At 37.9% G+C, this 27,945-nt stretch overlaps 1 protein-coding gene across 1 annotated transcript in view; it reads right to left on the bottom strand.

Annotated features, from left to right (window-relative positions):
• Positions 1–27,718, bottom strand: part of FAM83B (family with sequence similarity 83 member B) — a 94,607-nt gene extending 66,889 nt beyond the window's left edge. The window contains exons 1-2 of the mRNA XM_032299742.1: positions 27,674–27,718; positions 3,709–4,212 (exon numbers count right to left, since the gene is read on the bottom strand). Coding sequence (XP_032155633.1) covers positions 3,709–4,152 — 444 coding nt within the window. The 5' untranslated portion in view covers positions 4,153–4,212; positions 27,674–27,718. The remainder of the gene's footprint in view (positions 1–3,708; positions 4,213–27,673) is intronic.
• Positions 27,719–27,945: the final 227 nt, after the last annotated feature.

Here is a 27,945-nt window from a genome sequence, read left to right as displayed (position 1 = left end):
ATTACCTGGGAAAAGTCTTGCTAGACACTATCAGACTTTATAAAGTTGACCCAAATGTAATTATGTCAATCACAAAGTGAAAAATAGAAAGGGTTTTAAAAAAAGCACCAGTAAATTAACATATGTCCCTTTAGCGCACAAGATATCATCTGCAATTGGATTTTCCTAAAGGGAAATTCTCAAACAAAATAAGCAACATACAAAACAAAGAAAACAAACAAAAATTCTAAACGACTTCTAAGAGACAAATAGCAAAAACAAAATTAATAAGTAAAAAGTATAGATTTTTGAAATACTACAAAGATCACATTCCGCTTATAAAAGCAAAATGATCAAGACGTCATTTAACTAAATAACTTAAGCTAGAAATGAAAGCATATACATTACCAAAATTCAAAAACAAAAAATGTTTCAGCTCTTTCCAGCAAAAACAGTTGAGATTGAGAATCATTTTCAATTCCTTTCACAAGAGACTGGAAAGTTAACTTGGTGTTTATAATCAGATTTCAAATGTTTGGGCCTTTAAGCAGATATCTTTTATATTCTTTTCATTAATTTCAGATTTTTCCATAAAATGGCATGATTTTCCTAAGTACCTCATCTCAATTGCAAACACAGAAAAGTGAAAATGGAGTTAAATTCTTATCTGAGATCTTTTCCTGGGTTCTGTTTTGCTGGTGTCTAGCCCTACTGGTTTGGCTTCATATCTCTGTAGAGTTTTACAATGTTTATTACCAAAAGACTCCTTGTGAGATATTTGGAAGCAAAAACAAACAAACAAACAAAAACAAACAAACAAAAACTTTATCCATTAAAATACACATTATCCAAACACTTTATGAAAAAAAAGATCATCCCTTTACAATGCCATGGCAATTTCATGGTAATCACTGAGTTACCAATAAAGATAATTTATCCTCTGGAAAAAAAAAATTCAAAAACAGAAAGCCTATCCTGATGATTATTAAGCTCCCATTGATTCTGAAAGATAATAAGAGCATGACATCTGTTGAGTTAATGATAGTCATGAAAACCATATTTGCTCTTTATAAAGCAATGTGTTCCGGGGCAAGCTTTTATTTCATAATATTTGAATCTTAACTATTTTAAATGGGGTCAATAACATTTTTACCAGAGTATTTAATCCTTCAAAAATCTTTAAGTAGATATGGGGACATATGAAGAATCTTCCAAAATAATTGAGAAATACATATTTCATGCAAAGATAGCCAATTTGTCTTCGATATTTATTGCATCCAGGTAGAAACTAACACATTCCCCAACACTTTAAAAAATAACAACTGGGTGTGGCAGTTCATGCCTATAATCCCAGCACTTTGGGAGCCTGAGGCAGGAGGATCACTTGAGTCCAAGAGTTTGAGACCAGCCTGGATAATAAAGGAAAACCTTGTCTCTGTGTGAAAAACAAAAAACAAAACAAAACAAAAAACATGCACACAAAAAGCTAAGTCATCTGTTGTAATTTATATTTGATTGGCAGTATATTCTGTTTACAAGAACAAATAATTCTCTTACTTTGAATTCAGCTTAGATATATCCATATAAGTAGAAAAAAGACACAATTTCTAATTTTTATGCCACATTGATATTATAAAAGAGAAGCACACATTACATTACTATTTTATAGTATGGACTTCAATTTCTTCAGCTCACTAATTCAAGTAGGAGTTCTCAACAGACAGTGACCAGGTAGAAGACATTACTTTTAGAGGCTCATCAAATACACAGCTGCCACATTAGAAAGAAAAATACATCAAAAGGTCATGACTAATGTTCAGTTTCCAGTGAGTGCTAGCCCAAAAACTTATGATATCTCCTGATTTAACATTTTGTGTCACAGCAATGCAATGCCCCAAAGGAAACTGGCTATCATGCAATTTGATAAATGCATTACTACTAAGTTACCACAATAAGAATCTGAATCTTCGCTGATGTATTTTTTTCAACTTTCTGTTAACACTGTGCTTCAAAAGCATATCATGTCCCCAAACAAAATTAGCAAACATTAATACTTGATATTTATTATTTTGCCATTACAACGACTCATATATATATATATCCTCAAATTTTTTATGTTGCCTTACAAAATGCAGTTATATAACTTTTTCACAGAGCCCAGGATAATACTGTTTAAAAAAATATTCATGGTTCAATTTAGAAAACTGAATGACCATTCAATACACTCAATAAAAGTGTCATCACTTAGAGTGAGCCTGATTCTCTAGCTAATTTTTAACAACTGGAATGGATTAGTACTTTATTTAATATGATACTGTAAAAGAAGTTAACACAGCTAAAAAGACAGGTTATTTGAACTCAGAAGGGTTAGGGAAAAAATTACTACATTTCTGCAAAGCTTGGACATTAGCTTCAGAACACAGTGTCTCCCTACATGATTGCTAACTTTTACTTGTCTGTCTTGCAAACTGCCATGTCACTGAGGAATTCAAGGGTCTTATATTTATGTACTTCATGAAAGCAAACTTTTGCAAGCATTTCTGTGTCGTATTGGCATAGAAGAAAACAATGTCATGCATGTATGCTTCCTAAGGTCCCTTTTAGATCTAAATTTCTGTAACATATAGTCATAACTAAAAAATACACACTTTATAATTAAAAATTGTAATTTTTCCCCCATACTTTCTTTTTAGACAGGGTCTTGCTCTGTTACTCAGGCTAGAGTATAGTGGCATGATCTCAGCTCACTGTAACCTCCGCCTCCTGGATTCAAGCGATTCTCATGTCTCAGCCTCCTGAGTAGCTGGGACTACAGGTGCCCACCACCACATCCAGCTTAGTTTTTGTTGTTGTTGCTGTTGTTGTTTTTGCAGAGATGGGGTTTTGCCATGTTGACCAAGTGGTCTCAAACTCCTGACCTCAAGTGAGTTGCCCGCCTCAGCCTCCCAAAATGCAAAGATTACAGGCGTGTGCCAGGACAGTCAGCCTTGCCCATATGTTTTAAAACTCTAGATTGAGCTTGGGGAATTTTGTTGTAGTCTCCAAAGTGCCTACCATGGTGTTGAGTAGACAGAAAACTCTTAGTAGCTTTTGTTGATTGATTAAAGAGTTCTACAGTTTTACCTGAGCTCTAAAACAAGATTTATGAGATGTATAAGACAATATAAATATTTGATAAAGAACACCAAAGCCTTAAAATGCTACATATCTCAGAATCTTACTTTAGAATTTTATATTATGACAATTTTATACTGTTCCCACACAACACAGGAAAACAGAGAAGTAAACTTATGGCTTATTTAGTAGCATAAACCACATTCAGAACAAGAATTAGTATTCAGTACTGTTATGCACAAAGAAAACTTCAGCATACCCACCAACCCCTTTCTTTTAGAGAGGAAGAAAAATTTAGATGCTTTCAAATTATGAGTGTCAATCATCTTATTCCCAGTCAACATACCTTAGTCTTATGGGAGAAGAGGTCTCTTGAGCACATTATGAAGAAAAGCAAATCTCTTTCTTTAGCAGGTACCTAATGCCACTCTCCTAAATATATGCAAGATATAGGAGATACAGCCTTCCTCTGTATCGATAGGTACATTTCCTAAAAATAATAGGCATGGCCTATACACGTAGAGATTCTTTCATTAACATACATATTTGTTATATTACTCTCTGTACTTTTCTATGTGTTTCAAATTTTTCATTTCAAAATAGAAATGTTATTACCTTTCTTGCTTCTTTAATCATCTTCCGAATAGTTTCCTTTATTGTAAGTAGATGGGCTCTTGGTGGATGAAAAAGGATATCTATATGGGTACCCCCTAAGAGTCCGGGCATCACGTATGGCCAGCCTAAGTCAAGATTTGGAGCTTCCACATCTGACTCAGTAGGCCAGTAAGTCCCTGAAGATGATGTATCATCACAGGAATCATCAGTACCATGTGCTGTGCTCTGTACAACTTTCTGGACATTTTTCAAAATATAATTAATTTCATCCTCAGCAAGAAAGTCTGAAACTTGTTCCTGGGCAAGAAAATCTTGGTATGCTTCTAACCCATGTTCAATCAGAACATCAATGGCTATTCGATACCATTCCTTGTAGTGAGGCTCAATGTAGTTGTCAGATTTACACTCATCATTCAGTGAGGAAAGCATTGATGAGGTCTCCATGCTTACAAGCGTTTGGCGATGGCACTGTCAAATGTCCGTTCATGCAGTGGTGAGAAGTACCTGGTATTTGTAAAGAAGAAAATCAAGATCAAGTTAAAATTCTGCAATAGAATGTTTTATGATACATATCAACTCTTATCTTTTATTTATACACTTCCATTACCAGCAGCTCAAAATGACACACATTTCATATCCAAAATGACATTAATAGCACCACAATTCATACCTCTATCACAAATAACCTAAGCAGATTTCTCTTACAGATTGCTGGTGGATTTTCCTTTGCCAAGGTACCTCAAATTAAAACAGAATTAGAAAACCATCAATGACTAGCCAGCCATTAATGTAAGCCTCTACTGAGTACCAGTCATACATACAGTAATATGCTAGATATAATGTTAAAAGCACAAAACACTGGTCTTTCTGGAATGTATTAATTGGCTGAGGAGGCAAACTGTATACACAAAACTGTTAGTTACCACTTTGAAGAAAGCCATATACTCCTAAGGGCCAAAATGAATAATGCCCATATTCAGTGCTTTAAGTATAAAAGCAAGGAGAGGTCAATAGGGAGCAAATGAGTTATGAACAGCACTGAGCAAGAGGTGGGCTTCAGCTGGACCTGGAGCAATGAATAAGAATCTGATCAGGTGGCAAGAAGAAATATGTCCATCCCATACAAGGATAATAATAAGCAAAAGCACACAAGAAATATGAGAGTTTGGTACATTCAGGAATCAAGAAGAAAATAAAAAAGAAAAAAAAATCCTGGCATGCTGGAAAACAGGTTCTTTTTGCTAGGAGTAAGAGACAAAATTGAATAGACAAGATAAAGCCAAGAATGGAAGGACACAAACTTTTGTGATTCAACAAAACTTCTATTTAAAACAATTTGGCAGTAGCAGGGGACTGGAGAAGAGACAGATAGCTAGGAAAGTCAATGTTCAAAAACCCAGCGAGGAAGTGAACAGAGTATTCCAGAGATGGTCTGAAGGATCCTTAAGATTCAGAGTATGTGAAATGAAATTTAAGACATGAAAGATAATTAAGGAATTTTTCTTAGGAGTCAAAATCTGCCTATCCAGGATCACATTGCATCTCTCATAATGCCCACAGAATGTTCCTCATTCAATCATTCAGTCACTACTTCATACTGTGTGAGATACTGGAATGGGCTGTCTCAATCAGATGATGGACTTTCCAGTCTTTTGAAGTCATGATCTCCATTTTGCGTATTCAAGATACAGATTTATGATGTGCTACAAGTATTAAAAAGCTGACTTGAAGAGATATCTGTCAGTGAATCTGCCTCGATTTTATATTTTATATATTCCACTTAACTCAGTCTTTTCAGTCTCAGGCCTACCAAAATTCAAATATGATTTGGGAGGGTAGCCCAGAAAACCATTACCATTGATTAACTCCTTAGCTCAAAATATGGAGCAAGAGTCAAAAGCTAATCATACAGAAAAGTCTTGAAGAATGGACAACAGAGTAATGAATTTAGCTGGGGAACAATGATCAGAAAAGATCTAGCAACTAACAGAACTGAGGAGCACAGAAGACAAAAGGTGTCTCCATTTACCTTTTTAGTGGAAACAATCCTGTTCCCATCTCTGGGCTCAGAAGTTTTACAAATAAAGTCTAATAGTACAGAAAGCCCAAAGATTAAAGACGATACAGGAATAAAAATAGAACATGTTCTTGTCTGTCTCTTGGAGAGCCCTCAGCTTGAGTCACAGTTTGATCCAAGCCCAGACAACTAGAACTACACCTGGATCCTTGGCTCCACAATGCAGCATCTGAATTCTGGGGATGCCAGTTTTCTTGCCCTAAACAGTATTATGGTGAAGCTTTACAGAAACATTCTCTTCTCCAAGAGAAAAAGGAAGAACACCTAGCTTGTCTGCTAGTATAAAAACTATCACACGGAGAAATAAAATTTGTTCCTTTTGTTACCTAATTAAAATTAATCTGTTGACATGTACCAGGGATACATGCTGAAACTTTCATGATTCTCAAGTTTCATGCTGACACTTTCTCATTCATTCTAGGATGTCATCTTTTTCTCAATTACGTTTCATTCAAGTTCAATGGTTTTCAAAAGGGCAGATTTGCCCCTCAAGTGACAACATCTGGAGACATTTTTAAATAGAATCACTTGTGAGGAGGAGGGCTACTAGCATCTAATGATTAGAGACCCAGGATGCTGCTAAACATACGACAATGCATGAGACAGACGCCCATAATAAGAAATAATCCCGCCAAAATGTCAACAGTGCCAAGGTTGAGAAATCTTCATAAAGTTGCTGACTTCATATTCATATCATACAATTAATAACCTCTCAGTATTCATTAAAGTTATCTTTTGCACATAATGCTCATTTTTTAAAAAATTAAAATAAGATTTGCATTCGCTTGAATGACTCAATTCTTATGCTTATAGTTTTCTAAGATTTGGTGAGGTACAGTTTTCACTTGATAATTCCAGTCCACGAAGGAACAAATAGCTGGTGATTACATGATAGGTCACATCTGTCATAGTTGTTCATAAACAATCCAAGTTTCTTAAACTCTTATTCATTTTATTTTTGAAATGTAACTTTTGAATTCCTATGTGATGTTAAACACCTGTTACCTGTTTGGAAGTTAAAATGCATAAAGTACTTTTAAAATACTAATTTCTGAGCTATACCTATGCAAATAAATATTTTGCAGCTGTAAAAAATTCATTCTGGAACTGTGTAAACTCTGAAATCATAGATCTCAAAAGGACCAGGAAGACAAAATAAAACCATGAAGACACAGATAATCTGAAGGAAAAAAAAAATGGAAAATGGAAATAAGAAGTAAAGCTTCTTATTTATAATTAATTACAATTACAAGACTAATCAATAGCCAGATACCATGTAGAAAAATATATGAAAAATATAACAGAATGAGCAATGAGGTTACAATATTATGTAGAAAAGTTAAGATTACTACGAAATATATTTGATACTGTTCCAGTGGAAAGGCTATGTTCTAGCCACTGTCTAGAGATACTTATCACGAGAGGTGTTTGCAAGGAATACTTGTTCAGGAACCATCTATACACGAATTTTATCAGAGAACAAGAAGGTAATGGTACTTACATAGCATGTATTGCAATAAAATATCTCCTGTATGTAGCTGTACATTTACCAAAGCACTCTCTACAGTTCAATCCCTGAATATTAAGAGGGTTTTGAGGACAAAATTAATTAGATGTGCCTTCAAATATATTTTTAAAGGCATTATTTTATTAATAACTAATAAAAACTCCTAAGAAGTATATTCTTTTAACACACACAGTAGAATTAATGAGTAGAGAGAAAAAAAAAAAGATATCATTATGCCAGGTAAGCTAAGCAGACTTATCTAACAGTTAAATGATTCATTCCAGAAAAAAGTGACCCTTTCAAATCCATGCCTCAAAAAACATTAAAAATTGCATTTGATATTGAACGTAGGTTCCAATAAAATTCTATAAATACAAAGGATATATAAAATAAATCATAAAAATTTATTTCAATTCATGGGCTGCTCTGAAAACAGTTTGGCAGTTTTATTTATAAAATGACACATGCAACTAACATACAACACGACAACTGCACTTTGGTGATTTATTCACAAAAAACTGAAACTTATCCTGTACGCAAATGTTTATAGCAGCTCAATTCATAATAGCCTGATAATGGAAACAACCCAAATGGCTTTCAACAGGTGAATATTAAACTATGGTACATCCACACTGTGGAATGCTACTTGGTAGTAAAATAAATGGCCTATTGATACACGCAGCAACCTGGATGAATGGCCAGAGAATTATGCTGAATGAAAAAACACCAATCTCCAAAGTTTACATGCTGTATAATTCCATTTGGTTAGATGCTGCACTCTTAAAATGACAGTGGGAAAGGTAGATGTGGCTATATAGAGGCAATCAGAGGAATTTTTGTAGTTACAGAAATATTCTCCATCACCAGGCATGGTGGCTCACGCCTATAATCCCAGCACTTCGGGAGGCCAAGGCAGGCGGATCACCTGAGGTCGGGAGTTTGACATCAGTATGGAGAGACCCTGTCTCTACTAAAAATACAAAATTAGACGGGTGTGGTGGTGCATGCCTGAAATTCCAGCTACTCAGGAGGCTGAGGCAGGGGAATGGCTTGAGACCGGGAGGCGGACACTGCAGTGAGCCATGATCATGTTATTGTACTCCAGCCTGGGCAACAAAAGCCATCTCCATCATACACACACAAAATATATACATATATATTTCATATCTTGACAGTATCAATGTCAGCATACTGGTTGTGATACAGTATCATAGTTTTGCAAGGCAGCAGCACTGGAGAAAACTGGGTAAATGACACAAGGAATCTCTCTGGATTATTGCCCTCAACTGTATATGAAACCACAATTACCTCCAAATAAGAAGTTTAATGAAAAAAATCGTACTGACGAGCAATGTCATGAGCCTTAGATAGAAAAACAAAAACGACATATAGACAGAAGATAAGAGTTCACCTGTAGGGTCAAACTTCCAGGTTAAAACTCTGCTTCATCAATTGCGATGAAGTTCTTGGACAAGTTACACATCTCCACAAGCCTCAGTTTAGGCAGAGGTAGAGAGAATAACAACAACAGTCTTTATCTCATTGGGGTATTTTAAGGAATAAATAAGGTAATGCAACCCTACTATTATTATGATATGGTGACTGTTTTACACGTTCACAATCTGTTACAGTATAATTACTATACATATGCAATAAATTTGACCATAAGAGATTTAAAGATTTGAAAAGAGATTTTTTTCATCCCATTAGTAATATCATACAATTTGCAACTATTAATAATCTACAGTATAAAACAACCAAACTGATCTGAGAGGATTCACTAAAAAGGCTTCTGAAATAATGAGTCAGTGAGAAAATGTTCCAAAGAGAAACTTCAGCTTTCTCAAATCAAAAGTCTAAGGCTGTAATTACCTAATATTCAAGCCAATAACCCAAAGTCAGAATTTTGACTGAAACAAATATGAAAAAAAAGATCACAGCTGCTAACATCACTGCAGTCCATTTTCCAATCTCTGTTTTAAACTGTTTCTTTCCATCTATTGAATGCTTTATGAGTTGCACTACATCCTCCAACAGGATATGCTGAAGTCCTAACCTGCAGTACCAGTGAATGCAACCTTACGTGGATATATGTAATCAAGTTAAGATGCAGTCATATTAGACCAGGGCTGGTCCTAATCCGATATGGCTACATGACTTGTGTCTATAAGAAGAGAGGAGGCACAGCGACAGACACAAAGGGAGAACTGAAGAGACTACAGAGGCAGACTGGAATGCCAAGAATTGCCTACAAGAGCAGAGATAACAGAACTGTATGGAATAGATTCTCCCCTAGAGCACTTCAAAGATAGCAGGGCCCTGCTGACACCCTGATTCCAAACATCTAGTCTTCAGAAGCATGAGAGAATCAATTCGGCTGTTTTAAGCCAATATTTTTGGTACTTTGTTCAGCTGCACTTAGGCAGCTGATACAAATGCATACAAAAATGTTCTTATTTTAAAACCTTCAAAATCTCAAAATAAACATAAATTAACAAGTAAATGTACCATTTAGAAATGATTGGTTTTTGTAGCTTATATGATAAACTAGTTATCTAATATAACTTCAATGTTAAGCAATTTCATTAAGAAACACTTTGCAAACTCTCATATATTGAGGGGGAAAAATTCTTGAATTTGTCATTTCTTTTGGTAATTGACATTATGATACGTATCAAATGTCTATCTACATAATGTAAGAAAATGTTTCATAAAGGATTGTTTCAGAACATCTCTGTCATATAAAATTATTAGCCATGGTCCACAACAGTTGAAAATCATATATCTTTCCTTTCTTCAGCTGTCAAGATTGTGTTTGTCTTCTCATCTGATTACCAGAAATTTAAGATGACAATTAAAACATTTAAAAAGTTTCTATTAAATTAAAAATTGACTATAATATTCAAGCTGTCAAGTGCAATTTGATATCTACTGTTGACATCCAAACTCATTAAAAGATTCTAAGCTGGTTTCATAATAATACTTATGACAACATGGCCCAATAGTGCAGATTACAGTCATTCACACAGCATGATATTCAGCAGGTCACAGAGCATATAAATATATGACACACTTAGTCATAGGGTATTAGGTGGAAACATCTCCACAGATGGATTACCATTAGAATCACCCATCTTATCAAACTCATAAAAACAACAAACATACTTTCAATTCATTTTATAAATCTCAAATGGGAATCCCATTTGCTCAATAAGTAATTATTCTTTAATCTCCTCAATTTATTTTAACTGGAGGGAGGGGATAGCAATATCACTTTCACAACAGTGTAATTACAGGGTTTGTTTGTATTAGCTGCTATTTGCCGTCTCAGATCCAAAGTATAGGAATTTTTGATGTCGAGGGGGAATAAAACAATGTATGTTAATGACATTAGAACATAATTATTCAGTGTCATTTGGAAGCACTTATTGAATAATTCCTGTAAACAAATTCATCTTAAAAAAATAAAGGCCGGGCACGGTGGCTCAAGCCTGTAATCCCAGCACTTTGGGAGGCCGAGGTGGGTGGATCACGAGGTCAAGAGATCGAGACCATACTGGTCAACATGGTGAAACCCCGTCTCTACTAAAAATACAAAAAATTAGCTGGGCATGGTGGTACGTGCCTGTAATCCCAGCTACTCAGGAGGCTGAGGCAGGAGAATTGCCTGAACCCAGGAGGCGGAGGTTGCGGTGAGCCGAGATCGCGCCATTGCACTCCAGCCTGGGTAACATGAGTGAAACTCCGTCTCAAAAAAAAAAAAAATTAAAAATTAAAAATTAAAAAATAAATAAAACATTTCCAGAGAGAGCTTATACTGAATGCTCAAATTCCAAAGGCTTATGCATGACTTAAAATGCAAATAAAATTAAATTATTATTTTACCAGCATCCAAACTACAAGGCTATCCTGATGAAGTTGTGTCTTGTGCCATGCCAGAGTGCTATATTCTTGTGTGGTCCTGATCAGTAATCACTTGGATGAATAGAGACACATTAAAACAATCTGCAGAAATCAACAAAAAACATATATGCTAGATGCCAAACTAGACACTTAAAATAGTGACAAAGTGGTGAAATAATAAATCAACATGAACATCATTAAGTTTAACTGCAATAAATTTGGAGGTTTGAATTTATATAAAAAATTAACCTCATTCACACAGAACTAGGCAGGTTTTGGAACCCATTGTGTCATGAAGAGTAGTTGAAAAATTGGAACGTTTAGTCCAAAGAGAACACTGGAAGACTCACTAAGAGTAGTCTTCAATTATATAAAGTGGAGAAGTAGAATTATTTTAAGGGCCAAATGACAAATATCATGGCAGCATAATTGGTAAGATGGCACAGGTTTTGACCTCTACTCTGAAACATATTGGTTGTAAAGCCTCAGTCATGTTACTTAAGGGCCTTAAGCTTCATGTTCCTCACCAAGAAAAAGGTAAAATAACAGTACTGACCTCAAAGGGTTTCTATGTGAACTAAATGAGATGAAGTCCTTCAAGTGTACATCTGCCATAAAAACTGCCAAAAACTGTTAGGTAATAATCTAAGATGGAGTTTCATTTAATAATAAAGCTACATAAAAATAGAATTGGTACCTTTATTTTTGTTTCTTATTATTATATTTTGTGTGGTTTTTTAATGTTTTGTGTGTGTGTGTTTTTTCTGAAACCCCCCTTTACGTTCATAATTAAGCAGAGGGCACATTTTTGAGAGAGTCCTATAGGATAACAAGTTGGGTTTCTGAGACATTCTTCAGGTCAGAATTCCAAAATAGCATTTGTTTTGCCTGCTCAAAAGATCTGGGAGGTTCAAAAGCTTGCTCAGCAGTGAGCCTGTGGTTGGGAAAGTGTTTCCTACACCAGAGTGACAAGAACTTGCCTTCTACTTTTCTTCCCAGTTTCTCCAGAATCAGCCTTCAAAGTTCAGCTTCATTTATTTTTTTGCTTTAATTTTTAAAATGATTTTAAATAATTTTATTTTATATTATTTTATAATTGTTTTATAATTTTAAATTGTTATTTTTAAAGTATTTAAGTAATGAAAACAAGATGACAGGGTTTTGTTGTTGCTGTTTTTGAGGTGGAGTGTCACTCTGTCACCCAGGCTGTACTGCAGTAGTGTGATCTCACTGCAGCTTCCACCGCCTGGGTTCAAGCGATTCTTGTGCCTCAGCTTCCTGAGTAGCTGGGACTACAGGGGCACGCTGCCACACCCAGCTAATTTTTTTTTAAATTTATTTCAGTAGAGATAGAGTTTCACCGTTTTGCCCAGGCTGGTCTCTAACACCTTAGCTCAGGTGGTCCGACTACCTCGACCTCCCAAAGTGTTAGGATTACAGGCATGAGCAACCAAACCCGGCTGATGACAGGCTTGTAAAAAGGAAGAAGAAATACTTGCTGATCCATCTAGCCACTCATTTTAGAGAGGAGGAAGAAAATGTCCACCAGGGGCCAAACACTCAAAGGCACATCCTGGGTAAGAACTCAGGTCTGTTGATTGCCATCTAGTGTCCTTCCCACAGTCCTAGCTTCCTCAGCAAGGGTTACTTTCCTCACTGCTTTTAGGGTGTGCCTTGGATCATCACCCCAACTATACCCTGATGCTGCTCCTTTTGTTCCCCTCTTCCTGTGACCCACTGTGCTCAGGCAGGCCAGGTTCCCATCAGCAACCAGAAGAGTCAGTTTCCACTAACGCTCCATTATAACTCGGATGTATGTATAAGTTAAACATTAAAGAACTGGAGAAACTCGTGCCTGAGTACAAGGACTGGAATATGAAAACAAATCCATTATGACCCCACCTGAATTTTCTCAGACCCTAATGTCTGATCGAATAAAAGCATTCTTACACATATACATTGTACTAGGGCAGACTTCAGAAATTTTCCAAGACTCTAGACAAAACCTTCCAGATCTCAGGCTCTAGTTAAAGATTAGATATAGATTGAATGAAACGTTCTGGCTTGTAGGTATACTCCCACATGTAGGCATGGAGCTTAAAATGTACACAAGCACTAAAAAAAAACTTGTAACTTGGAGTTGGTCTGGTGAATTACTCAATCCCTTTCCCTGTAACAGGTTGGAGAAATTAACTCCCTTCTTGCCAGACTGTCTGTATCTCACTATTGGACAGCGAAAACAAGAAGCCGGGCCTTTCTGTCCACAAACACTCCAACTAGATTTGGGGCCATTTTACCAGGGATTCATTGCTTCCTCCATCATTTTAAAAACTCAAAGGACACTTAGAGCCAGAAAGAACCCAAGAAACCACATAATGGACCAATCCCCTCATTTTATGAGACCACTTCTTTTTTGTTTGTTTTAGAGGTGGGGTCTCGCTCTGTCAGCAGTGGCATGATCTTGGCTCACTGCAACTTCCGCCTCTGGGGCTCAAGTGATCCTCCCACCTCAGCTTCCAGAGTAGCTGGGACCACAGGCACACCCCACCATGCCTGGCTAATTTTTTTTGTATTTTTGGTAAAGTCAGGGTTTTGCCATATTGGCCACATTGGTCTCGAACTGCTGGGCTCAATTAATCCACTTGTCTGGGCCTCCCAAAGTGCTGGGATTACAGGTATGAGCAACTGTGCCCAGCCTAGGCCACTCCTATACTGAGACATTTTGATCCAGTTTAAAGAATGAAATATTAAACTCCCATCTTAAGAAATATTTGCTCAAATTCACTTCAAGTTAATAATGATATGCTGCCTTAATAACTGAAGGTAACAGAGTAAGAGCTGACCAAAGTATAAACTGGAGACTTCTAAAAAATAAATTTAAAAAAATTATACTGGCCGGGCGCGGTGGCTCACGCCTGTAATCCCAGAACTTTGGGAGGCTGAGGCAGGTGGATCACAAGGTCAAGAGATCGAGACCATCCTAGTCAACATGGTGAAACCCTGTCTCTACTAAAAATACAAAAATTCAGCTGGGCATGGTGGCGCGTGCCTGTAATCCCAGCGACTCAGGAGTCTGAGGCAGGAGAATTGCCTGAACCCAGGAGGCGGAGGTTGCGGTGAGCCGAGATCGCGCCATTGCACTCCAGCCTGGGTAACAAGAGCGAAACTCCGTCTCAAAAGAAAAAATTATACTACCCATGGCCGTGTACGGTGGCTCACACCTGTAATCCCAGCACTTTGGGAGGCCGAGGCAGGCAGATCACCTCAGGTCAGGAGTTTGGGACCATAACATGAACAACCACAATACCCTCAAGAAGCTCTGGAGAGGATCAGGGATAAGCAGAGAAATGTGTCAAGGATCAGGAGGGTCTGTGGTTAACATGCCATGAACATGGACAGAACAGAGTTTTACATATTGATGAAGCATTTTCCTTAAACAGCTTTATAGTTTCAGATTTTAAACTTTCTTTGATTCACCTCAAATTAATTTTTCTATAGGGTGTGTGACAGGATTATGTACATACATATTTATACACACACACACACACACACACACATATAATATAGTTGTTACAGGGCTATTTACTGAAGACATTCTATTTCCCATTGAATTCCTTTCATGCCTTAGTTGAATGTGACATAACTATACAGGGAGGGTCTATTGCTGAGTTCTTTATTCTGTTCCACAGATCTCTTTTGTCAATCATATGCCATAGCTTAATAGTTAGTCTTAGAGTTTATGTAAGTTCTCCACTTTGTACTTCTCTTACAAGATTGTTTAGGATATTCTGGGCCCTTTGCATTTACAAACACCTTGACAATTTTTTTTTAACTGATATACTATAAAGGACACAACTCAGGAAGAGCCAAATCCATAGGGCAAGGTATAGGAGTATGGGGGAATGGGGAGCTTTCACACCCTCTCTAAGCACATCCCCCTCTCAGTAAGTCAATTGGTAAGTGTTTACCAATCTAGAATCTCCAGCTTCATTTTTTTTCCTAAATTAACTAAGCGACTTTATAAGCACCAGTATTCAAATGCAAAAACAAAACAAGAATGTTAAAAGCTGCCTCTAGTGGTTTTCATAGCATGCAGAAAAGCTTCTTATGATGTTATATACTGTAGCTAACAAGCAGGCTACAAAACTATGTAAGAGCAAAATTATAATTGCAGAAAATTCACCCCAAAACTAAAGAAACACACACACACACACACACACACACACACACACACACACACACGAGAGTGGATTTCTTTTTCCACAGGTGGTTTCTTGAAGCTTCTTTTCACTTTTCTGTATTTAACAAATGTTTATCAATGAATATGTATTATTTTGCAATGGGGAAAGATTTTGTAAAAGAAGTATCTCAACAGTTATTTTTGAGTTTACAATAACCACTTCTTTTCTCATTCACAGATTAAGTTGGCTGTAATTGGTGATTCAAAATGCTTCATGTCACAGTTTAATAATTCTTACAGAGAAAAACATAAACTATCCAAACTAAAGCCATATGAGTACAGACTCATAAAGGAAAAAAAATTAAAATAACTAGATATACTTAATTAGGGCTTAGTAAGTAGCTCACTGAAACAGTGTCATCCCTAACTCTCTGGGGTTAGTACAACAGCCACTGAAAGGAGCTCCCACAGTAATCCCCGACACATGTTATCCCATCTCATGCATTATTTAAATACATCATCCTCCACCCTCTCCACTAGATTGGAGTCCTATGACAGCAGAGATTATGTCTGTTTAGCACAATTCTAAATGCTAAGTACATAATTGTTTAAAAAAAGCTAATGATATACTGTCTTAATAACTGAAGGTAACAGAGTGAGAGATGACTAAAGTATAAACTAGAAACTGTAAAAAAAAATTTTTTTAATCATAATACCCATGGCCAGGCGCAGTGGCTCTCACCAGCTCACTTTTGGAGGCCAAGGTGGGCAGATCACCTGAGGTCAGGAATTCGAGACCAGCCTGGCCAATACAGTGAAACCCTGTCTTTACTAAAACTACAAAAATTAGCTGGGCATGGTGGCAGGCACCTGTTATCCCAGCTACTGAGGAGGCTGAAGCAGGGGAATCACTTGGACCTGGGAGGAAGAGGTTGCAGTGAGCCAAGATCGCGCCATTGCACATCAGCCTGGAGGACAGAGTGACACTCCATCTTGTGGGGAAGAAAAAAGAATTATAATAACCATGCAGAAATTCTTAATATTTGAACAGATATTTGCTTATGTTAAACTGAGGTTAGGTTTTTGATAATATAAAATATTATATTTTATATTTAAAATATATTTTAAAGGGCTTCAGAAAGAATAACCAGAAACACATTGAGTCCTGTGAAAGAGATTAGGTAAATGGGTAGATCTATATCAAAAACATAGTATGTTAATTTCAAATGAGAACTTTGTCAGAAGAAAGGTGCTTATCAGGTGTCTCGGGATTCTCTGTAAAATTTGCATTTTTCATTGTTTAATTATGTTAAAGTCATTCTGCAAACAGTTTCCGTATATTTATATTAATCATAAGAAAATAAAGTACTAAGTCTTGTGTTTTCAACCCAAGTAGTGATACAAATTAGCTATAAAGCATGACTCATTTTTTCCTGTGTTTCTGGTATCAACTTTGTTACATAAACTGATTTCAATAGCAAGAAAGGATTAATTGGGTGTTTAAATAAATTATGATTATGGATATTTAGTATATCAATAAAGTGAAATTGAAGTCACTATGTATTTCAGAGCAACCCCTGGGAAGCTGAAGTCTATATTTTACAACTTAATATAACAAAGCAGTGTAAAGCTTTATTAAGTTCATCCAATAAGTCGTCCCGATATGAATCTGGATTCTTTTTCAAGAAAAATGCATCTCTCACTCTATCCAAAGGCAGGCAAAACTTGCATCAGGATGAGGATCTCCTTCTCTTGAAAATGCTGGATAGGTGGGGGAAATGACTTTTAAATAGTGACTATTGTTAACTCCAATGGTATTTGAAAATCATTGCTGAGGTATACAGAAGACTAAGAATTTTCCTCCAATGTCATCAAAGCCATTCCTTTTCCTGCTGTCAGGGTTTGGACTTGGGAGTCGCCATCTCTCTTCGCTCTTCTCTCATTACTCTCCGCAGGATAATCCCGTCCAGTCTTATATCCACGAATGTCTGGCAAAACTCCCAACCTCACTGCTCCCTTCTGCTCTAGACTCATATATCCAGTTGGTTTGCGGACATCTTCCCTGGATATTCAACAGGTTTTCTGTCTTTACGCCTAACCTCCTGAGTTAATTTCTAACTTAGGATATTTGTACTAGCTATCCCATCTGCCTGGAATGCTCCTTTTTTTTTTTTTCTTCATTTCTATCTTACCCACATGCTACCTTCTCTGAGAGGTCTTCCAGACTATCCTTTGTAGAGAGAACCCAGCCTCTCTCTACCACACTTAATCTTTTCGCCATGCTTTATTTAACTTATAACACTTATTATGCAAAGTAAGTGAAATATTTATTTATTTATGTGCCATTTCCTGTACCCCCTTCAGTAGAGTAACAGCTACTTAAAGGCCATTGAGTTGATGTGTTCTAATTTACCAGTGGCCCCATCATGTTGGTTACTCCATATTTTAGGTATCATCACTGTCTTAAATAAAACCTATTCTTTTACATCACAAGTAAATTCAGTTCTGCCCTCACAATATAATTATTAAGGAGAAATAACTAGAGATCTATGGACCTACCGTTTACTTATCCACCATGACTCTGCTCCTCCTCCTCATTTCACAACACTCATACATAATTCCCTGAACACCACAGGAAGTATGGTTCAGTCTCTTTCAACCTCAGCTTCAGAAATGTAGTATAATTTATAACGAAGACATATTTGGACAAAAACACCACAGGCAACAACAGCCCCACAGAGTGAGATGTTGAATGTGTCATGTGCCCTCCTGTCCCACCTCTGAGTCTATTTAAGGCAATAAAGTCACTCTTGGTACATGCTGACATTTGCACAGTAAATGCTGTAGGAAAACCAATAAATGTGTGTTCCAATATGAACTCTTAAAATGACTTCCCAAATATATTTAACAAGGGTAATGTGCCTCAACTATAAATGAGAAACTCTATAAATAAAATGTCTTAAGAAAATGTATTTTGTTTAGTTATGTTAGGAATAGCTTTTCATTAAAAGTAAAATTGTTATATACATTTAGTGGCAGAAAAGCATTCTCAGATAGTTATAATGTAGAGGTTTAAAAACAGAAATAATTTTGTGCCAAGTGTGTAAGTGGACACAAATTTATTTAGTTAGAATGCCAAATAATATTAAATATTAATAATATATCTAGCCTGGAGAGATTTTAGTTTTAACTTGGTTAAAGAGCCGTATAAATAATCAGAATATCTAAAATAATCCCAATACCTACCAATTCTTTATTAGTAGTTTCCCTTAGGATTCACTTCTCATCACGCCTGCCTAGACAGCTGTATCACAACTGAAATAAAGTGCTTTTCTCTTTATATTACCCCAGACACTGACAACAAATCTGACCAGACAACTAGCCCACTCTGTTCAACCTTTTTTTATTCTTTTCAAAATAACCTTTTTCATTGGCTTCTTCACCTGTTTATAGAGCACTTACACATAGGGAAGTTAATAAATAAGAAATAAAGAAATATATCTTTTAAATGTGTAAAATGCTGCTGGATTTATATAGACCGATCTCTAGGACTTGTGGCTTACACACGAACAGTAACCTGGTTTCCCAGCTTTCTCTCTGTATAATTGTGCTCAATTCCTCTGACAGTGGGGCTAACTTGCAAGACTGCAATTCTGAGACAAAGCTGATGTTTACAGAACTCTGCTAGTCACAGTTGCTTAAACTACATCTGAACCAGATAATGCACCTGGCAGCTCATTTCACTTTCATTTGTCCTGAAGTCCTATGACAGCATAACAGTGAGGGAGAAGGAGACAACTTGGCCACATAGTATCATGACTATCACTGGCTTACTTACCACTCTGCACAACATACCTACGTGTGTGTATGCGTAAGTCCATGGGTAAATCTTGCGGTTTCCACTCCTTTGCAGCTCCAAGTCCTAACTAATTTCAAAGACAGGGCTCCTCTCTTAGTCTCTCAATTAAGCTGTCCCCAAAGAGTTGTGGCCAATATTTAGCAACTGCTACAACACTACATATCTTAAGTGAAAAGACCTTGGCACCCTTTTCATGGAATGAATCATCACTGATTATGTTATCTAAACCTATCTTCTCTTTGTTTCAGTTTTAACCATGCTCTATACAAATTAAAAATATTTCTCCTATGTATACAAAATAAACTGAATTATTTGGGATACAATGGCATTTCAACATTGTTACATTAAAATCAAAGATGATTCACTTAAGTAATTAATGATTTTATCAGATCATTTACTCTGTGTGTGATACATCCACACACATACTTAGGATCCCAAGGGCTACTGCCCCTACTTTTTGGTGAATCATATTTTGGATCCCCTCCAAATTTCTGTGGAATCACATTTTGGATCCAATGACCTTGGAGAGATTTAACTCCCTTCTTTTCTTGGAAATGTCTTATTCTAATTCCTTCACATACAAGATTAACATGCTAAATGGGAGTAAAGCCACTCCATAAACAAACAAAATATAGAATTTCAAATAGTTTGAAGGCTCTATATTAATGACATAGCAATGAGTTCTGGCTTTGAGTATGAACCAAAGGTGACAGATTTCTCAGAGAATATACTGAGATATGAGTGTACATGCATTGGCCTAGTACCACACAAATAAGTGCTTCTGCAATAAAGCACTTTCTAGATTTCTTTCAATGTATATGGTCTGATGTTTTTCTCTGACATTAACAGACATAGAAATTGTGGCCAGATGCTGTAATTTTCAATTATATGTATAAGTGATTTTCTACTTAGCTCTTTTGACATTTCAAAAGCCTGAACTTTCTGCATGAGAGGCTGACACTCAAAATAACTTTAATAATTCTAGTCTTTAATCGATTAATTACTAATTATTCATTTTACTGTACATGAGGCTGCCAGCATGTCAATATGCAGTTTCAATATCACTGTATTTATTTTTACTGTGTATTTGCACACTTATTTATTTTATTGCCATTTGAACTTATAATAAATTTTGAAAACTGGAAAAATGAAAATCCTGAAGTTAGTGACAGGATGTTTATAATCTGAATATAATTAAAGCAAGATGGACTTCACTGTCTGTGCCAAAAGAAGCAAATCTTTGGTTTTGATCAAATGACCATTGCACATATGTTCCATTGTGAAGAAAAGGAAAAATTTTTTTTAATGTAAGAATGCTAGAAACATATTGTTGAATATTGTCCTTACAATGTTCAAAAAGTAATTGTCCATTTTATTTCTATTTTAGCTATTAAAAAATAAAATTTGCCTTGTATTAGAAAATAAAATTTGACTTTCATACATAGGCATACCTTGAAGATATTACAAATTGGGTTCCAGACACCACAATAAAGTGAGCATCACAATAAAACGAGTTACACAAATTTTTTGGTTTCCCAGTGTGTATAAAAGTTATATTTACAATATACTGTAGCCTATTAAATGTGCAATAGTATTATGTCTAAAAAACTAATGAACAACCTTAGTCAAAAGATAACTTATCGCTAAAAAAATGCTAACAATCATTTGGGCCTTCAGCAAGTTGTAATCTTTTTGCCAGTGGAGGGGCTTGTCATGATGTTGATGGCTGCTGACTGATGAGGGTGGTGGTTGCTGAAGGGTGGGGTAGCTTTAGCAATTTCTTAAAATAAGAACAAAGTTTGCCAGATAGCTGTCTCTTCCATTTCATAAATGATTTCTCTGTAGCATGCAATGTTGTTTGATAGCATTTTACATTTGGTGAACTTCTTTCAAAATTAGAGTCAATGTTCTCAAACCTCGCTGCTGCTTTAACAACTAAGTTTTTATAATATTCTAAAAACGCTTTGTTGTCATTTCAACAATGTTCATAGCACCTTCACCAAGAGAGTAGATCCCATCTCAAGAATCCACTTTCTTTGTCTGTGAGAAGCAATACCACGTCTATTAAACTGTTACAACACTGAAGAAACCATACCACACCTTCAGCCTCCTCTTCTAATTCTATGAATAGTTCCCTTGCTGTTTCTGGCTATTTCCATGATATCTGCAATTATGTCCTCCACAAAAGTCTTGAACCTTTCCAAGACATCTACAAGAGTTAGAATTAATTTCTTTCATACTGCTGTTAACATTGCTATTTTGATCTCCTCCCACGGATCATAAATGTTTTTCATGGCATGTAGAGTGGTGAATTCTTTCCAGATTTTCAATTTATTTTGCTCAAATTCATTAGAGGTATCACTAACTATGGCAGCTATAGCTTTATGAAATGTCTTCCTTAAATAATAAGACTTAAAAGTCAAAATCACTTCTTGATCCACGTGCTACGGAACAAATGTTATGTTAGCAGGCATGAAGACAACATTAATGTCCATCAGCTCTCTTAGGTGACCAGGTGCATTGTCTATAAGCAGTAATATTTTGAAAGGAATTTTTTTTTTTTCTGACAAGTAGGTCTCAACATTGGGCTTAAAAAAATCAGTAAACCTTGCTGTAAACCGATGTGTTCTCATCTGGCCTTGTTGTTCCATTTACAGAGCACACGCAGACTAGATTTAGAATAATTTTAAACATCTTAGACGTTCTGGGATGATAAATGAGCACTGGCTTCAACTTAAAAGTCACCAGCTGTATTAGCCCCTAAAAAGACAGTCAGACTATCCTTTGAAGCTTTGAAGCCAAGCACTGACTTCCCCTTTCTAGCTCTGAAATACTAGATGGCATCTTCTTCCGATAGAAGGATGTTTTGCCTACATTAAAAATGTGTTTAGTGTCACCTTCTTCATCAATTAGCTAGATTTTCTGGATAACTTGCTACAGCTTCTCCATCAGCACTTGCTTCTTCACTTTGCACATTTATGTTTTGGAAACAGTTTCTTACCCTAAACCTCAGGAACCAACCTCTGCTAGTTTCATACCTTTCTCCTGCAGCTTCCTCATCTCTCTCAGCCTTCACAGACTTAAGAGAGTTAAAGCCTTGCTCTGGATTAGACTTTGGCTGAGAATGTTGTAGCTGGCTTGATCTATCCAGAGATGTCTAATCTTTTGACTTCCCTGGGCCATTTTGAAAGAAGAATTGTCTTGGGCTACACATAAAATATACTAACACTAACAGCAGCCAACAGGCTTAAAACAAAACAAAACAAAAACAAAAAAACGCTGCAACAAATATCACATAATCTTTTAAGAAAATTTACAAGTTTGGGTTGGGCAGCATTTAAAGCCGTCCTCGGCTGCATGTGGCCTGCAGGCCACAGATTGAACAAGATTAAATTCTAGATCGATACAACTTTCTCTCTATCAGCAATAATGCTATTTTGCTCTCTCATCATGTGTGTGTTTACTGGAGTAGCACTTTTAATTTCCTTCAACAACATTTCCTCTGCTTTCACAACTTCGATAATTGTCTAGTACAAGAGGTCTAGCTTTTAGCCTGTCTCAGCTTTCAACATGACTTCCTCACTGAGCTTAGTCATTTCTAGCTTTTGATTTAAAGTGAGGGCACACAACTCTTCCTTTCCCTGGACATTTAAAAGGCCCTGCCAGAGTTATTAAGTAGCCTAATTTCAATATTGTGCCCAAGGAGAGGGAAGGAGACAGGGGAATTGGCCAGTTAGTTGGTGGAGCAGTCAGAACACACACCACATTTAAGAATTAAGTTCACTGTCATATGTGTGCATGGTTTGTAGCACCCCAAAACAATTATAAGAGTAGCATCAGAGATAATCACCACAAAAAATATAATAACGAAGAGGTTTGAAATATTGTGAGAATTACCAAAATGTGACACAGAGACACCAAGAGAGGATATGCTGTTGGAAAAATGGCACTGACAGACTTGCTTGAGGCTGTGTTGTCAGAAACCTTCAATTAGTAAAAACACAATCGCTACAAAGTACAATAAAGCAAAGCACAATACAATGAGATATGCTTCTAATTTTACTTGTACAGATTTTTAGAATACCAGAGCAGAGAACTGAGATGATGAAGATGACAGAAATAAAGAACTGTAAATAAATAGATAGTTCAACAGACGGTGAAATAGACAAATAAAAGTAGGGAATGGGGGAGAAGAAGGAAGAAAGACGAATGGGTGAAAAGGTAAATCAGATGGAACGACAAGTGGTAGATAAAAACGAAGGGGAGTGAAGAGAAAGACATAAAGGGAGGGAAGAGAAGAGAAGCATGAAGAAAAAAAGAAGCGAAGGGACAAAAGGAGGAAAGGATGAGATGCAACAAAAAAGATGAAAAGGCCAATAAAGACGAAAAAGGAAAGGAGGGGTTGAAACTAAAAAAAGAATCATGAGGGAACACTAAACAGTTACTTACTCTAAAAACAACTTAGCTACATTACACTCTAACAAATAACTCAGAAGTTATATTTATTAGAGAAAAATATAGTATTTTAAAACATCTGGAAACAACTGTTGAATGAGTCAAACGAGACTAGGTATTTGGAGTAACCTGCTGTTAAGAACTAAAGCCATCATTTCTAGTGCCTGAATATAAATGACAGCTCAAACATCTCATGTTTGATTCCATTACTACCACTAAGATGGAAGATGCCACTGTTCAGTGCTTTGAACACTGCCTTTTCTTCCCCAAGTAGTAAGTGATGTCTATGTAATCAGAGAAGGAACCTGATGTTAAGAACAAAAATCCTTTGAAATGAAAATTTGGCCAAAGAAGTGGAAATAATAAGCTTCACAGTGAAACTTTGGGGAAACCTTAGTTAACATTATTTTATGATAGTCTCACTAAGGGATCACAGAGAATTTCAGAGCAGTATGGGTGGGGCACAGGAGTGATGACACAGTCTAAACCTTTCACAATACCAGTGAAAAACCTGCAAGGCCTAAAGAATGTTAATACTTTGTCAAAAACCATGACTATCCCAGGACTGCTAATGTTCAATTTCACAAATGATTAATGAACACAAACACCATCTGCTGTGACCTGCAGAGAATAGGAAGGAACTACAAGAATCGGTGGACTTGATCCATTTATTTCTTTGTGTATTTATAATTATCATTAGGTACCTAAACAGGAAGCTTTCTAAGATCCAGGAATATCTTTTTACTTTCCTACCCCTGGAGAGAAACATGTTACTTGGCAGATAATGGTCAATAAATATGTTTAATAACAGGATAGTATAAAAGAGCATAAAGTTAGAGGAGTTAGATAATCATCATCACTGCGTAACTTCTCTATAAACTCTTTAACACAGGTCCCTGCCAGTAACCTGGAGATTACACCTGACCCTATGTCAGTATGCAAGAGAGGCTGACCGTGACTACTGTAAGTTCCCCACGGACCAGTAATCCACAAATTATTTAAGACACAGATCAAAAGATAAGTGTCATGTGCTCTTAGGGGACACCTAACCCCACTCCTAAGGACTGTGTAAAAATAGAAGACAAATTGGGTAGTAATTAGATGTCCCCAGAGGAAAAGTTTCCTATCATTCATGATCATGTGATTCCAGGACTTTCCAACATAAACAACATGTCCAGTGAATATCCCTTATATTTGGATAATCTCTCCACCCAAGCTCACCTTCCTTACAGCATCACAGCCACTAAAAACATCCTTTGTCTCCTCCCCCAGCCCTACCTTCTGTATTAGCCCCCTGCCTCCTTAATGCATCTCCTCCCCCGCCTACAGCCCACTTGCCCCTCACTCCACCTCACCTCCACACATATCCTTTCCACTGAAGCGTACCACTTCACCCAACTCTTGTCTCAGGCGCCCACAGCACTCAGCCTGCCAGTCCCCTTGGGAAGCCTGCCTTACCCCTGGGGCCAGGATAGCTCTAGACAGTGCCCATGCCTACTGGCACACCTCAGTAGGAAGGAAACTCCCACTGAAGGCTCTAACACATTTTCTCGGAGAAATGCTGTTGGCTTTGATTCTTGATGGCGTTTCAGTGCTATCTGTACAAATTTTTATCCATGGCATCCTTAAAAGCTGGGCTGTGAATAACAGTCATTTAGAACTCTCTTTCCAAAGGGGAGCGGATGTATTCTGATGTTCAAATGATAAATTCAACGACAAAATTCTGAAATACATTCCATTTCCAGATCAGAAATTAAAGGAACAAAAGCACATTTCAAAAAAAATGAACAAAACATTGTGTTTAGCAAACTGAATTGTGAAACATCCATGGAACATTCACATTTTGCAACGCATAAAGGGACGGACAAGCAAACTTACCTAACTAGCTAAACAAGGGCAACCTGAAATTTTACTAATAATTAGTTAAATTAAGCTAAGTGGGCTCTTTTCAAAAGGTCTCCTCCAACCAGATTTATGTATTAGAAGAGTCCTGCTTTGATAGGCTCACGGTTTCACCTCAAGATTCTGGACACTTAAAAGTATAATAACACTACATTTTGGCAACTCGGTATTATATAATGTAATTAAATGGGAAACAAGTAGGTGATCTGCTGCAAGGTGAGTCATAGTCAAGAAAATACTCAGTGAATGAACCTCCACTTTAAAACTATAAAGAAAGGTAGAAGCTAGAGGGAATAAAATAGAAAGATTAATAAAATTAATTACTTCATCCCAAAAAAGGTTACCCAGTTAGAGTCATAAACTCAAGGGCATAAATGTAAAAGACATCACTGAGTCAGCACCAAAGGTGTGGTTTGTCTCCATCTATACAATCTCTTTCAGCAGCTGTTCAATTGCTGATGCTTCCCACAATAAATTCTCAGCATCTGCGGTTTAGAGCTTGCCAGCTTTAAAGGCAGAATCCACCCAGCCCCTTGGGCAGGTTCTAGAGGGTGTAACCAGCACCCTTAGTAAGTGTATACACCAAGTGTACCTGAGCCCCAAAGGCAAGGGGGTGGAATTTCCAAATGGAAGGTGTGAGGACGTGTACCTTTCTGGGGACTATAGGAGGACAAGAGAGAAACAAACCCAACAAAGACCTGCACTCCCAACTTTCCATCATTCTGTTCCACACATCATTCTCGTTCTCCAATCAATGTGAACTCTCCCATTTACCCAGCACCCCTCTCCCCTCCAACCGTTAAAAAAAAAAAAAAAAAAAAAAAAACAGCTTTTCCTTCTAAGTCCCTTTCATCACTGTCTCCTTTCCTGTTGCTTGTCAGCAATGATTCAGCCTCAGTCACCGATTTCCTCGGGGCTCTCGCACTTGATAGGATGAGAAAGAGAAAGAAGGGAGGTGCTGCCAGTAACCTGGCAAGATGTTTGGTAAATGGGAATTTGGAAATAAGCTGTTGGGTATTAAATTCTAGCTTCAACTGTTTGCCACCTGCACACCTTTTTAGCGTTCTGGCCGCCTGAGCTCTCATTTCCACGTCTAGGTCAGAAAGACCCTATAACCTCACCACTCCAAGCATGGACAACGTGCTATCCCGTGTTCCCATAACCTCCCAGTCTCCTCCTATAAAGCACTGTTGTCTCTTTACATACCTATGACTCCTGAAATAAACACAGGCACATTCTCTGCCTCTTCCCTCACCTTATACAGGTAAATTCCCCCCACATATCACACAGAATAGGCCTAAAGTCTCCAAGTCGCGTTCCAGGAGCAATCTGCTCTAGGCATCCGCTCCTCTTCTTCTAGATCACTTACCACGATCTAGAGCAGTGGTTCTCAAAATGTGGTAGGTACAGACTCTCCTGGAGAGGTGCTGGGGAACACAGACCCAGACTCAAGCCGACCCAAGTTTGAAAAACACAGGTCGCCACCAGTCTGCACCCAGAAACGGGATCCTATACCATTAAGAGGCTGCGTGGAAAAACTTTTGTCTTCTCAAGTTCGGCTCCCCACTCTGGACCTAAAGAACACCCACGCCCCTCTGCGACCTAAGCTCTCCCACCTTTTCCCGGGACCCCCCACCACTGCGCCTTCCGCTTCCACTCGGGATTTCCTTCCACGAGGCACTTCCCAGCGGTCTCTCCTCCCGCCTCCTCTCCCGGGGTCCTCGGCTGGCTCCTACACTGGGAAAGAGGAAACGAATCCAACGTCCACGAGGGGCGGTGCCTGTCCTCTGCCGACCCAAACCGACCCCGCCCGAGACAACTTTTCAAACTTCCCAACTCACTCGCACCCACGCGACAATGAAAGAAACGTAGAAAAGACTCAAACAACTGAGTTCTGCGCCCTAGACCAAGTCCAATCCCGCGCGCGCTCCCCAGGGGGAGGCCCCTCTGCCTCCTCTCCGCCGCGCCGGCCAGGGACGGGTGAAGCCCCCGGGCTCCCCGAGCACCCCGACCGCCACAACCGCGCGCCCGCTGGGGTCCCGCCCGCCGAGGTCCGGGTAGGGGAGCCGGAGCCCCACGTACCGCCAGGAGCGCCCGGAGCCGCGCGCAGCCGCGCCCGCCGTACCGCGCCCGCCGCCGCCGAAGGTGTGCCTCCCAGGAAGCTGCGAGCGCCCGGGCGAGGGCGGGGAGGGGAGGGGAGTTACCTGCCCAGCGTCAGGTCGGCGGGGGAAGGCTCATTCCGGCCCGAACCGCGCCTCGCCGAGTCGAGCTGCAGCGCTAGGAGGGGCGGGAGTGGGGACGGGTTGCTACAAGTCCCAAGACGGGGCTCGCCAAACCCCGCGCAGCCAGAAGGC

Source organism: Sapajus apella, unplaced genomic scaffold (genome assembly GCF_009761245.1).
Source record: "Sapajus apella isolate SASKATOON/1434 unplaced genomic scaffold, GSC_monkey_1.0 scaffold41, whole genome shotgun sequence".
NCBI lineage: Eukaryota > Metazoa > Chordata > Mammalia > Primates > Cebidae > Sapajus > Sapajus apella.
Note: the sequence above shows the minus strand (reverse complement) of the source record. Positions and strands in the feature narration are given on the sequence as shown.